This window comes from Cebus imitator, unplaced genomic scaffold (genome assembly GCF_001604975.1).
Source record: "Cebus imitator isolate Cc_AM_T3 unplaced genomic scaffold, Cebus_imitator-1.0 Scaffold155, whole genome shotgun sequence".
NCBI lineage: Eukaryota > Metazoa > Chordata > Mammalia > Primates > Cebidae > Cebus > Cebus imitator.
Window position 1 is genome coordinate 1,518,916 of NW_016107470.1, and position 15,145 is coordinate 1,534,060.

The window sequence follows — 15,145 nt, forward strand, 5'->3', positions numbered from 1 at the left end:
AAAAAAAAAAAAAAAGAGAGAAATAAGAACTCATTAATAAAAACTAACACATCTCAGTAGGAGAAAAACACTTGTAGGATACCCGAGAGGAGAGCTTATCATAAGCTTAGTGAGGGATGTGAATATGTCCAAAAGAAGGCTGTGTCAGGTAAGGGGGTCAGCAGAGAAAAAAGGGAGATCAGTGAAATAATGTTTCATCCCTCTGTATTCGCAGAACTCAGAGTATTATAGACACAAGGAAGATCTTGTTTGTTCTCTGATGCAATGCTGTTTCATCCAGCTTAAGGAAACGGTCTCTCTCTCAAAAGAAAGGCACATTCGACTTCACTTATTAAGGGTCACTTTGTAACAAATAATTTGAGTTCTGTTTGGTTTGGTCAGGGGAAATGAGGAGAGGCAGAGATCTATTTAGGTCTATTTAGGGTATTTATTCCAATTGCTAGAAGAGGTTATCTCCAAACAAAAATTAATAATCTAGCAATCAGTTTGCATATCTGAATCATGTGAGCTTGTTCAGGGCAAATCCCTTAATGAATGACCATGCAGCATCAACTTAAGAACATCCCGTTTCTGTCAGAGCCACACTCTTGATCAGGATGACTCCAATGAGGATGAGTTTCCCACTTGTGAAATCCGAACACTAAACTAGAATTCAGGAATGATAAATATATGGGCCACGGGTTGCATTTCCCCAGTTCCCTAATCATAGGTTCAGAAAACATCCCTAATCAGTTGCAATATTCCTTTCCCGCTAAGCCCAGATTTGGCCTCGGCGTCCTCCTAGCTAGACACTCCACGCAGCCAACCATCAACTGGCACCTGCCTTCCACATGAAACCTGTTTGCCATCCCTGGCAAAGGTTCTCCCAGTTGGAAACTTCTGTTGTTCTGAGACTGTGGTCTAGGCTACAGCAGCTCAATCTCTAGAGGCTATTTGGAGAATCATAGCTTGTCATTACAATGTTTTCTATAGCCCTGGCTGACCAGCACTAACCTCTGTGGACTCTGATAGAGTCTCCGTATGCCCCCTGCCCTCTCCACACATATACGCACTTCCTTTTACTTTCAAGACAATAATAGTAGAATAATAACAACAAAATTAAAATGTTGCCTCAGGATTCAATTCTAAAGCATCCCTGAAAGTTCCCAAAGAAATATTTATTTTTTTCCTAATAAAATGTACCCTTTTACAGATGGGAAGAAAATCTATCAAATGTCTCACCAGTGGCACTACTGACATTGTGGGCTCAAAAATTCCTTATTGCAGGGGGCTGTCCTATGCGTTATGGGATGTTGGGCAGTATTCCCGGACTCCACCCACTAGACCCCAGTAGCAACCCCTGGGCTATAACAACCAAAAATGCCCCCAGACATTGACAGTCGTCCCCTGGGGAGCAAAATTCCCTATTTCCACCTACCCATTGAGAACCACTGACCTAAATGCTTCTAGTAGTTCTCTTCGGGAGATAAGACTATGGGTAAATTTCCCCCTTATTTTTCTGTATTTTCTAAATCTTCAATAATGAATGTATGTTGATATGATAAAAACAAGCTAGTAACTTTCTAACTATTAAAAAGAAATCTTTGCTACACAGATACAAGTTGATCAGTACATGCGACTGTGTGACTTATTCAGTTTAAAAATTAATTCAGACCCTAAAAATACTGTCTACCATACAGGAACCTTAAATTCAACTTCTCTTTCATGTGTGAAAAACACAAAGAAAGACTTCAGAGAAGAAAGTTAGAACTAAGTCTTCTAGCTATGCATGAAAAACTCCTAAACTTTTCTTCATCATGGTAAATCAGTGGGGCTGCAGAAAGAGATGTCAAATGAAAACTGCTGTTTCAAGAAAAGTATTTCCCCCAAAACACAGTCTACATGTACACTTTAATCAGAAAAACACTTGTATTGTTGAAAAAAGTTATGGTAATAAGGCATATTTTCTTCATTCTTAGAATTGCTACATTTGTAAACCATGAAAACGCTTTCAAAATCAGAAAATTAAACATTCAGATTATCAAAACGGGCTGTAGACACACCCATTATTCATCTCCTGGGGTATTAGAATATTATCCAAGAATGTCATTCCTGTTTTTAAATCAGTCTAAGAATTCCATCTCCACCAAGAAGAAACAAGTTCTCAGTGAAGAACTCATCTATTATCCCCACAAGAGAGAGGACCTTTCTTTCTATCTGGGTCCCCAAAACAGCCAAAAAGTACATCTATAGCGAAAAGCTTCCACCCTCCTCTGCTTACCCAGGTTGTTGCCAAAGGTTCACATGTCTTCTGCTCTCAGGTAGAAGTTCTCTTTTGTTAAGTGGGGTAATACCAACTGCTGCTTCCAGAATACCGATATATTTCTTGTACCTCATCCTGTATATTTCAGTCACTGTTCAGCTGAAGCAACTGAACTAATCTTTACTGAAAGCTGCTGTTCCTTTAGATGTTCTCTACGTAGCCCTAGCTAGATCTATTAAACGCAACGGTGGTGATGGGGAGCAGACTACAAATAAATAAAGAAAAATGTCTTTCAGATTTCCCTGCAATAAGGCTATAGAATTCTGAATAAAGCACTAATGAAAATGATTTGCAGGAATGACTGCGGTTTTAAACATAGCGATTTAATGTACACTCCAATTAATCCGCACATAAATCTTTGAGGCTGCTAATCCTTCAAGAACTAATGGCTCATGAGGTGATTTATCTCAAGGTCTGGTAATAATTGGTCCAAAAAGCCTGCCTGCCGCTGGATGGACTAAAATCAGAAGCAGATTTGTTCTTTCTACAAATATGTCTCTCTCTAAAAGACTGTGCTTTGACAAATGAGGGAGGAATTCCAGTTGTCATTTTATAGCAATGCATTTCTAAATACTATAAACTCCTTGCTTGGGTCAATAGCGAAGATTAATTAATTAAGAAACAATTTGGTAGGTTTATTATTATTATTAAAAACACCTTTTTAAATACCTCTAGAACCCAACATGTGCAAGCCCTGCTAGCATGAAAATATATTGTTTGGAGAGGTTCAGAATCTACCTCATCTCCATTTTTTAAAGTCTCCTTTTGGCTTTGAAGAGCTTCCCTACCTTTGTCCATGGGTAAAGGACCACCATCATGGTGGCCCACTCGATGGGGTATGGTACACATGATCCACATACTGGGTCAACTAGTCTTCCCCGGGGTGAACATATGACCTTAGGAGGGAAATGCCCTCTTTCCACTGGATTTGCTGACCAGGGCTAGTAGGAAGTGGGAACACTTGATAGTCATGTGCCCCACCACATGAAGAGGGCTCTTCACTAGTATTATAATAGCTGAGAAAAACAGTACCAAGAGAAATGTCATGACATCACTTGAACTTCTGGATCCAACTACGCCGAAGGCCACTGTCAGTCACCCTAGGAGATCTCAGTTATTGTTTTATTCAAGCTAATAAATTGACTTCTGTGAAATTACTTTTAGTTGAGTTTCTGTCACTCTGAAAGAGTTCTGACTTACATAGCTCCTTCCTTACCAACTTCTTCAAGCTATTTTTTTTCTATTTGATATGCTATGGCAACCTACAAGAGTCATGCTGCTCCTTGACTAAACAAATGCACACATAAAGGGAAGCAAAATAGAAGGGGAGTCATTATGCAGTAACTCTGACTAACCTACATATCCAAAGTGAGTGTCCCAAACCTTTCCCCATCCCGCTAAATCTTGAACCCTACTTTTTTTTTTTTTTTGAGACGGAGTTTCGCTCTTGTTACCCAGGCTGGAGTGCAATGGCGCGATCTCGGCTCACCGCAACCTCCGCCTCCTGGGTTCAGGCAATTCTCCTGCCTCAGCCTCCTGAGTAGCTGGGATTACAGGCACGCACCACCATGCCCAGCTAATTTTTTGTAGTTTTAGTAGAGGCGGGGTTTCACCATGTTGACCAGGATGGTCTCGATCTCTTGACCTCGTGATCCACCCGCCTCGGCCTCCCAAAGTGCTGGGATTACAGGCTTGAGCCACCGCGCCCGGCCTGAACCCTACTTCTATAGATTCTCTTTCCTCAATAGCAAGTTTCTTTTTACCCAAATGACCTAAATCTCCAAAGTGGGGTGCACATACCAACAATCTTTGGGATGTGGGAAGAAAGTATTAAGCACCTATTTCCTCTTTTCTTTTCCCATGCTTTAAAAATTTAAGTGTTGCTGGGCACAGTGGTTCACAACTGTAATCCTAGCACTTTAGCAGGCTGAGGCAGGAGGATTGTTTGAGCCCAGGAGTTCAAGGCTTCCATGAGAAGACACATATAATTGTGTCACTTTATTCCAGCCTGGATAATAGAGAGATACTCTGCCAAAAAAAAAAAAAAAAAAAAGGAATGTTTGCATTTTAAATACTCTTAATATCTACCTTGAACTAATATATTTTAACGAGGAAGTTGGAGCTCTTGATAGTCATGTGCCCTGCCACCTGGAGAGGGCTCTTCACTAGCATTATAATAGCTGAGAAAACCAGTACCAAGAGAAATGTGATAAGGCACATTATTTATGACCTAATATATTCATGTGTATGACAGAGTGTACTTAAAAATCTGACGGATATATGAGCAAAAGTTTAAAGTTCGGTAACTTTAAAGAACCCTTCAACTACTCCCAAAGCCTCAATTTCCCCATTTATAAGATGAGAGGGCTGAACAGATGAAGACTAAGTTTTCTTCCGAAAACAACAGAAGACTAAGAGCTCCCACCTCACTTGGCCTGATTATACAATTAGTATAATCTGACAACAATAAAGTAAAAAACAAGGGCTAAAACATTTGGTCTTGGAATATTTCATTTCCATAGTATTCATGAATGTTACTCCCACTGGTTGTTCTGCAAACAATTAGTACCAGTTAGTCCCAGGAATTCTTTTATAGGCTGAACTTGGTTGGCTACAGCTGCCACCTCTGAGTAAAGGTCCCATACAGCCCTCATTTAATCACACAGGAAGATGTAATTACACTCACACAACAGCCATTGTTCTAACAAATTGTATTTCGGATGACGCATGATAAAAATTACTATACAACCCTCTCAAATAAGAAACAAACCCTCAGCTAACAATAAGAAAAAATCAACTTAAACTTGTTACCCATTGGAAGCTGTTCTCCTGCAGTGAAAAGTGACATATTTTGCAAATAGGATGTTTTAAAGTTTTATTTTTATGGGAATTTTTGATGTATTTAACATACAGCTCTTACAAAGTGATTCTTATCTATGATGATTTCATATAAAATTAAAGTTGGGTCTTTCATTAGGAAAATAATTCTGCCTCAGCAAATAGAGAAAGAATTTGCTTTTCTTCCCTAAATGAGACTGTTCAACATGCTAATTAATTTATTCATTTTTAAAATTTGTCATCTTTGTGTCGAATCCCTCATAATTGTACATAAGGATAACAACACAGGAAATAATAAATCTAGCTAAAATACCCCTTCCAGATATAACCCTTTCTTTACAATTCTACAGATTCTTTAGAAGTATGCATTTATTTGGTTAATTTCCTTAGAGTTCTAGAAATTCTTTACAGCTACAGCTATAAACTAAAAATCATTTGTCTATTAAAAAATGTTTTTAAATATACATGATCCAAAAATAGCTTTTAAGTCAGGATGCTCAAGTTCTCTTTCTGGATGATTAAAATTGAACATAAAGCTTCACAGATCAGACTGACATTCCCTTTGAACTAATATTTCTACTTTATCTTCTGGAGGAAAACAGTGGCCATGCTTCTTCACTGGGTAACAGTTACTGTGTTTTAGAAGTATAAAAATGGAAATGAACTAATGCCCTGTACAGTCTGTTTCATAGGGTGTGGTCTGCTTTTCAGGAGCTGGAAAAAGCTTTAACTAAAAGTAGAAGAGTTAGGGAAACAGTTTTTTTGTTTTTGCTTTTTTAGCTCTACTGAAAATAACCCATTTGTCTTTATGCAAGCATTTCATTTTTCTCCTCCTTAATATTTCCATAAATAATATCTTTACATATTTGCTACTCAGATGCCCCACCAAAACACGGTAAGAAAATGAGATTACAGGATGTAAAAGAATTACCAAAGAGTTAATAAAGCTTGGTGTGACTCTTCTAGACTCACCCCCCTCAGCCCAAACCAGCCTTCTCTCTTGAGAGTCATTCATCAGAACATATTCACTATTGGGTTTAAACTATTACCTTCAACTGGATGTCATCAAATCTATTGTTTCAATCCTGTCCTCCAGCACAACCCAGTCTCTTTTGGAAATAACCCATGTTTCCCGCCCCATCTGCAGTGCCCTTCGCCTTTTCCTGCTTCTGTGCATCCACCTCCTTGTTCTCCCAGCATGAGACCTTGAAGACACCTTCACTCATTCCTGTGCATCCCCCGTGATACCACCCCCATGACACAGGGGAAAGAGAACTGTGGTTCCATGAGAAGACTTGGTTTGAATCCCACCCTCTACTGTTTAAGACCTGGTGACCTTGAACAAGTTGCTGACCTTTCTGAGCCTCTGTTCCATCATCCATACAGCTGGACTAAGAACACAACACAGGGGTTGTTTTAAATAATAAATGCAGCCAGGCATGGTGGCTCACACCTGTAGTCTCAGCACTTTGGAAGGCTGAGGTGGGTGGATCACATGAGGCCAGGAGTTCAAGACCAGCCTGACCAACATGGTGAAATCCCGTCTCTACTAAAACTACAAAAATTAGCTGGGTGTGGTGGCAGGCACCTGTAACCCCAGTGACTCAGGAGGCTGAGGCATAAGAAATCTCTTGAACCCAGGAGGTGGAGGTTGCAGTGAGCCGAGATCATGACACTGTACTCCAGGCTGAGGAGACAGAACAAGACTCTGTCGCAAAATAAATAAATAAATAATAAATGCCATAATGTATATATATATACAATAGATATCATCCCTCCTTGTCTCCTTTCCTTCCTCCCTCCCTCCTGCCCCCTCTCCCTTCCTTCCTTCTCTCCCATCTGTCCTTCTTTTTCCATTCCTAATGCCTCTTCAAGAAGAGTGGTCCTTGTGGGAAAAACAATGAGACTGAAAGACAGGCTGGCTAGAGGGTACAGGGACCCAAGGGCTGGAGGGAGCGGTAGAAAAACACCACAAAGAAAGGAAAACAGGCTCCAGAGTCCTGCTGCGGGTAGCAGAGGAAAGGGCCTGGCTCTAGTGGGTCAAGTCAGGATGCCCTCCCTTGTCCTTGTGACACTTCCTAGATTTTTAACCTCTGCTACTGAATAGTTAAAGCCAATATTAAAATCGCTTAATTGACTGCCCTTCCCAAACAACTTTTATGTATATAATAATTCATGGATTCTTTGGGTATTATCAGTCCTAAGAACTAAAAAACTTTCAAGCCGGGCACGGCGATTCACGCCTGTAATCCCAGCACTTTGGGAGGCCGAGGCGGGCAGATTACCTGAGGTCAGGAATTTGAGACCGGCCTGGCCAATACATAGTGAAACCCTGTCTCTACTAAAAAATAATACAAAAATTAGCTGGGCGTGGTAGCGCATGCCTATGGTTCCAGCTACTTGGGAAGCTGAGGCAGGAGAATCGCTTGAACCTGCAGTGAGCCAAGATTGTACCACTGCACTCCAACCTGGGCGACAGAACGAGACTCCATCTCTCATAAAAACAAAAAGAAATTAAAACTTTCAACTCCTTATGTGAGGGAACACCGCTCCCTGTTACTGTTGGTAGAAATTGATCTTATGCTGTTTCTACTATGAGCCTAGAGTGTAGAGTTCTAGCAGTTCCCTTGCCTGGCAGCACATGAGCAACGAGATATTGCACAGAATTCAGAATCTTGGCAGGAGCTGGTTTAAGACAAGCATGGCTTGGCCATTGACTGGGTGAGGGAAATATCAGTCACCTCTGCTCTGGAATTTTAGGAAAGGAACACCCCGCACATCAGAATCAGGAACTTGCTAATGACTACACCAGCTATGACGTGTTGGGATACAGCAGTCGGCTGATAGCAGCTGGAGAGAGTAGTTCACATGATCCCATGGTGCACCTGCTGACACATCCCTCCCACTCTGTAGCATGAACTGAGGGGCCACAGTGCCTGGGACTAAAGTCCAGCTCCATCACTGACTAGCTGTGGGACTTTGGAAGAATCAATGTCTCTTTGCCTCAGTTATCTGTAAAGCGGGGCTAATAATAGTGTGTACCTCATAGAGTTGTTTTAAAAACTAAACCAGTTATTGCATGGAAAGCACTTAGCACACATAACATCCAGCATATAATTTACACCATGTAAACGTATGTTAATTTCCTTGCTGACTAGTTGTGGCTTCATTTCTTCCAGAAAGCTTTCTTTGGTTGAATCCCCAGACTGGTTTGGTGTTTCTATTCTGCCCTCTCACATACTTTGAGCTTCATCTGTTAAAGCTGGAACCACGATGACTTAAAATGTGTTTAAGCATATTTGAAGGACAAGGTGGACGCTCTGAGGTCATGGAAGAATAAGCAGAGGAAAGGGGGCTGGGGCAGCTCTGAGGGTGTTTGAGTTTCATACGCATCTAGGCCTGCCCCCAATGCTCTAGACAAAGGTTGGACTTCAGGCAGAAGCCTGCCCAGTGACCACTGGCCCAGCTGGGCAGGAAGGCCCCAGGGGACTCTGTGGCAGTACAGGGGCCTATGGAGGAACTTTGTCCTGCTACAGAGCTGCGCTCTTGGTGAACCCAGGAGACATTGCTGAGTTTGAGACAGAAGGACCTGGCTATGGGAGACCTGGTCTTGCTCTCACCACTCATCGTTGGGAAATGGCTGTCACATGAACTGCTGCACTAATAGCTCTCTTGGCTTTAGGTAGAAGTTCTTATTCTGCCTGAATTAGTTTCCTGGGGCTGCCACAACAAAATACCACAGACTGGGTGGCTTAAACAACAGTAATTCATTATCTCATGCCTACAAGTCCAAGACCAAGGTGATGGGAGGGTGGGTCCTGCGAAGGCCTTGAGGGAAGGAGCTGCTCCAGGCCACTCTTCCTGGCTTGTGAAGCGCCATCTTTTCTCTGTGTCTTCACATCACCCTCCCTCTGTATTCTCTGTCCAAATTTCCTCTTCTTTTAAGAACAGATTGGATTAGATCATAATGGCCTCATTTTAGCTTGATTACCTCTATAAAGATCGTATCTCCAAATAAAGGCATATTCTGAGGTACTGGGGGTTAGGACTTGAACACATAAATTTTGGAGGTGGGAAATACAATTCAACCCATAACACTGACTAAAATAAAAACATTTTTATTTGGTTGGTTGGTTTTTTGAGATGAAGTCTCGCTCTGTCACCCAGGCTGGAGTGCAGTGGCCAGATCTTGGCTCACTGCAACTTCCACCTCTCAGGTTCAAGCAATTCTCCCACCTTAGCCTCCCCAGCAGCTGGGATTACAGGTGCATGCCACCACACCCAGCTAATTTTTTTGTATTTTTAGTAGAGACGGAGTTTTACCATGTTGGCCAGACTGGTCTTGAACTCCTGACCTCAGGTGCTCTGCCTGCTTTGGCCTCCCAAAATGCGGAGATTACAGGCCTAAGCCACAGCACCGGGCCCTTTATTTTACATTATTTTATTTATTTATTGAGACAGAGTCTTGGTTTGTCTCCTAGGCTAGGGTGCAGACGCAGGACCTCAGCTCACAACAACCTGCACCTCCTAGGTTCAAGCTATTCTCCTGCCTCAGCCTCCTGCATAGCTGGGATTACAAGAGCCCGCCACCATGCCTGGCTATTTTTTTTTTTTTTTTCCTTTTTGAGAGTTGCACTCTTGTTGCCCAGGCTGGAGTGCAATGGCATGATCTCAGCTTACTACAACCTCCACCTCCCACGTTCAAGTGTTTCTACTGCCTCAGCCTCCTGACTAGCTGCAATTATAGGTGTGCGCCACCACACCCAGCTAATTTTGTATTTTTAGTAGAGATGGGGTTTCTCCATGTTGGTCAGGCTGGTCTCACACTCCCAACCTCAGGTGATCCGCCTGCCTCAGCCTCCTAAAATGCTGGGATTACAGGGGTGAGCCACCATGCCTGGCCCTTTTTTTTTTTTTTTTGTAAAGTTCTCATCCAGTTTTGTCCTGTGACAGAAAAAGGTGAAAGCCCAGAAGTTCCTGATGGCCTGGATCTGTCCAGCCCTGCGATTGAGCCCATCACATACTTCATAGCAAACCAGCTGGGGAAAGAAAACCCTCCACCCTCAAAATGAGCTGATGTCTGATACATGGGAACAATCTAGGCCCTGGCAGCAGAAGCCAAATCCATCCAAACTCTAGAGGAAGAAGCTAAAACACACTTACAACTATTATGAGCAAATGAGAAAGACATGGGACCTCCAGACAGCAGTGAGGGTCTGGGTATGGAACGGGTGGAATGTTGGTTCAAGATGGAAGAACTGCCAGTTCCTCTTGGAGAAGAGAACAGGGCTTGTAAGTTGGAATCAGGGGATGGAGATCTTGTTGAAGACAGGCAGGACGATGAGGCTGGAAAGTGATTGATGTTCCAAAGTCAAGCATGCCTCTGACCAATCAAGCGGGAAAGAAAAATCAATTCTCTGGGGTTTTTTGTTTGTTTTTGAGACGGAGTTTTTCTCTTGTTGCCCAGGCTGGAGTGCAATGGCACGATCTTGGCTCACCACAACCTCCGCCTCCCGGGTTCACGTGATTCTCCTGCCTTAACCTCCCGAGAGCTGGAATTACAGACATGTACCACCATGCCCGGCTAAATTTTTTTGTATTTTTAGTAGAGACACAGTTTCTCCATGTTAGTCAGGCTACTCTCACACTCCCAACCTCAAGTGATCCACCCGCCTCAGCCTCCCAAAATACTGGGATTACAGGCAAGAGGCACCACACCTGTCTAAGAGAAAAATCAATTCTGTATTAACCCTGTGGAAGAACAGAATAGAAAAGCAGACCCAGTAGGTCATCTTAAAGATGTCCAGATTGAGCAGCCCAAAGTCTTTGGAGAGAGGAAATGAAATGACTGCCCGTTGTCACAAGAAAGAAATGGAGCTTGCTAGAATATTACCTGTCAATGTAGAGGAAGAGGAGGAAAGATCTGAGGCAAACGACAAATGAGCTGTGATCATGAGGATCTGGGAACCCACAGAAAGAGATTCAAAGACCTTGAAGAAAAGCTGGAAAATCTTTCTTCTTCCCAAGGCCAGATTTAGTCCCTTCAAAAAAAAAGAAGCTCAGCTGGGCACAGTGGCTCAAGCCTGTATTCCCAGCACTTTGGGAGGCCGAAGCGGGCGGATCATTTGAGCCCAGGAGTTAAAGACCAGCCTGGGCAACATAACAAAACTCCATCTCAACAAGAAATACAAAAATTAGCCGGGCCTGGTGGTGTGTATCTCTGGTCCCAGCTACTCACGAGACTGAGGTGAGAGGATCGTTTGAGCCTGGGAGGCAGACATCACAGTGAGCCGTGATCGGACCACTGCACACTCCACGCTGGGCAACAGAGCAAAACCCTGTCAAAAAAAGAAAAAAGAAAGGAAAAAAAAAACAAAAAAACAAGAAGCTCATGATCATTGGTTGAAGAGTGTGGCCAGCTGGACAAAACCTCAGCTCATGACGGGAGGCTGCAGACCTGAGACAGAGAATAACCAACAGAACAAAGAAACTCAAGCCACATAATTCAGGGATGAGGCAGAGCTAAGGAACTTGCCCTGAATCGCACAGCTCCTACACGGCAAGGCTTTCCCTTTCTACTCTTCTCAGTGCCTTCTGGAAGTGGATCCTCGTACTGTGAGTGCTGCCTCCTCAGAGACAGGAGGGTCCCACACCCCCACCTTCCTCCTCTCCTCCTTCTCTTTTCCAAATCTGTTTTCAGTGAATCTAAATGTGGAGGTCATGACAAGAGGATATCGGATATCCTCTTCCTTCTCCTTCTCCAGGAAGCCTGAGTGAATACCCCCCACCACCATTACCAGGCTTCTCACCAAGGGGTCACTGTCCTCCTCATCCTCTCCCTCTCCCTCAAGGGCTGGGTTTTTCCCAGACACCCCCAGCCAGGAAATGGATGTGAGTTTCCTCCTGCATTCATTGAGCTTGCACGTGACACTAGTAGTCAAGATCCAGAAACACTGCAAGGTCTTTAAGGCATTTTGTTCTAAATTTTCCTATAAAGTATTTCCAAATCATCTACATTTATTTTTAGTTAAAAATTTTTTTTACATAAGTGGTTCTACATTTTCTCAAACTGTATTATGATTTGATTAGTATTATAAACTGTAGGATACCTTTTACCATCATACTGAAGTTATTCTCATTATAGTATACACTCTACTAAAATGAATTGTACATTTTGATTTGATGACTCAGCCCATTCTTCTTTTTTTTTTTTCCCAGTAGAGACAAGGTCTCACTATGTTACTCAGGCTGGTCTTAAACTCCTGGGCTCAAGCAATCCTCCCTCCTTGGCCTCCCAAAGTGCTGGGATTATAGACATGAGCCACTGCACCCAGCCCAGCCATTATTCTTAAAAAACATATTTTTTTTTGTCAGCAGTTCAGCCATAAGACACATTTGAAATTGCAAAACACTTTCTTCTGTTATTGGTTCTATGGACCACAGCTACAATACAAAGATAGTTTCTTGGTGGTATAAAATTTGAATTGACATTAAACAATGATGTCTCTTGGGCCAGGCGCTATGGCTCATGCCTGTAATCCCAGCACTTTGGGAGGCCAAGGTGGGCAGATCACCTGAGGTCAGGAGTTCGAGACCAGCCTGGCCAACATGGTGAAACCCCGTCTCTACTAAAAATACAAAAATTAGCTGGGCATGGTAGCATGAGCCTGTAATCCCAGCTACTAGGGAGGCTGAGGCATGAGACTCGCTTGAACCCGGGACAGGGAGGTTGCAGTGAGCCAAGATTGTACCACTGCACTCCAGCACTCCAGCCTGGAAACAGAGTAAGACACTGTCTTAAAAAAAAAAAAAAAAAAAAAAAAAAAAAAAAAAAAAAAAAAAAAAAAAAAGACATCTCTTTGAGCATTCTGAGATAGCCTAAAAGGTAGGTATGATGTCATAGATGGTCATCCTTCTGTCTTTAATATGTCTCCTCACTCAGGAGCTAGCACTTGACAGATGCCCAATAATATTACAGTTTATTTCTTAATTAAGAGGCAGGCAGGCATAATGATTAAGATCCTAGATTCAGCCGGACGCGGTGGCTCACGCCTATAATCCCAACACTTTGGGAGGCCGAGGCAGATGGATCACATGACGCCAGGAGTTTGAGACCATCCTGGTCAACATTGCGAAACCCCATCTCTACTAAAAATACAAAAATTAGCTAGGTGGGGTGGCATGTGCCTGTAGGCCCAGCCACTCAGGAGGCTGAGGCAGGAGAATCACTTGAATCTGGGAGGTAGAGGTTGCAGTGAGCCAAGATCATGTCACTGCATTCCAGCCTGGGTGACAGAACAAGACTCTGAGTCAAAAAACAAACAACAACAACAAAAACCTAGGCTCTAGAAGCAGACTGCCTGAGTCAAAAATACCAGCTTCACGCTTAATTAGCTGTGTGGCCTTCAGTAAATCAGTTAAGCTCTTCAGGGCCTGGGTTTTCTCATCTGTAAACTGAGGATAATAATGGCACTTACCTGGTGAGATTGTCTGAGAATGAAATTTAATGACTATATGCAGAACACTTAAGTCCTGGCCTGTCCAAAGTGCTATTAAGAGTGCCATCCATGATTATTTACTCTGCAAACAGTTATTGGCCTGGGTTGCTAAGGACTGCATGTTTGTATCTCCCCAAAATTCATATGTTAAAGTCCTAATTCCCAGTGTGATGATATTTGGAGATAGGACTTCTGGGAGGTAATTAGGTTTAGATGAGGTCACGAGGGTGGGAACCTCAGGATGGGATTAGTGTACTTACAAGAAGAGGGAGAAGGAGAGAGACAGATCACTCTCCCTCTCTCTCTCTCCATACTCAGTGCACTCAGGAAAGGCCATGTGAGCACACAGCAAGAAGGTGGCTGTCTACAAGCTGGGAAAAGAGCCCTCACCACAAACCCAACCATGCTGGCACCTGGTATCAAACCTCGTGTCTCCAGAGTGCTGAGAAACAAATGTCTGTTGCTCAAACCACCCAGTCATTGGTACTTCATTACGGCAGGCTGAGCTGACTAAGGCACAGGTCGTAGGTCCAGCTCAGACAGGTCTTTCAGCTCGCTGGGTTGTACTTCCTCTATTGACCCTGGTTTCCTTGAATTCCATTTGTCTTGCTTGAGTAGACCACTTCAGCCTTCCAAGTGGACACTTAGATCTTGCTGCAGTCCTGCCCTGTGGCAGCTGAGGTGCCAGTGACCACTGCTCCACTATCCACCTCCATCTAGAGAACTCCTAGCTCTCCAGGTGTGCACCCCACATGACCAGCCCGTCAGGCCTTCACCACCACCCACACTCCAGACAACAACCCCACATTGCCCAGGGTGTCAACATTCCAACCTCCCATTTCTCCCTCTTCCAGGGAGAGACTCCCTGCACCTGCTGCTGGACTTGTGTCACTGCCCAGTCCCTAACTGTTATACTGATGTTTACCTGTTCACCATCTGTGTCCTCCAGACTGTCAGCTCTGCTCTGAGGGCAGAAACCTATTTTGCTGACATTGTATCCATTTCATGTTGGGTTTTCTAGTCCAACCTCACACTCACTCATTCACTCCCTCCACATCCCCTGAGCTGCTCCCTGTCAAACACTCTGATTGACACTGGAGGTTCAAATAACACCAAACTATCCTTGCGCTCAAGAATCAGCCAGTCTAATGGAGCAACAAGCAACTGAAAAGCAGCATGCTGTAATATGGATGCGAGTGACCATGGATCCAGGGTAGGACAAAGGAAAGTGTGAACAATCCTGTCTGAGTCTGAGGGGCTTGGCTTGGGAAAGAGAATGAGAGAAAAGAGAAAGTACTAGATTTGGGTCTCAATAATAGGAGTACACATTCCTTAGGCTGACAAAAGAAATCTGGGTCATCCAGGCAAAGAGAAAAGTGCCTTCAAGAGCCAGAAAAGCCAGGCGCGGTGGCTCACGCCTGTAATCCCAGCACTTTGGGAAGCTGAGGTGGGTGGATCGCGTGATGTCAGGAGTTCGAGACCAGCCTGACCAACATGGAGAAACCCC

The 15,145-nt window shown here is 43.4% G+C and overlaps 1 protein-coding gene across 4 annotated transcripts in view; it reads right to left on the reverse strand.

Moving 5' to 3' along the window:
* The window catches only part of TJP2 (tight junction protein 2), a 138,690-nt gene that overhangs the window by 111,693 nt on the left and 11,852 nt on the right, over window positions 1-15,145 (reverse strand). For 2 of the 4 annotated variants that reach the window (XM_037743822.1, XM_037743821.1), the window contains exon 1: window positions 2,261-2,622. The exons of 1 other annotated variant lie outside the window; for it this stretch is intronic. In XM_037743822.1, the coding sequence (XP_037599750.1) occupies window positions 2,261-2,376 (116 nt within the window). In that variant the 5' untranslated portion in view covers window positions 2,377-2,622. Of the gene's footprint in view, window positions 1-2,260; window positions 2,624-15,145 lie in introns of those variants that run through there. One more of the 4 variants, XM_017543432.2, reaches the window with a different exon arrangement.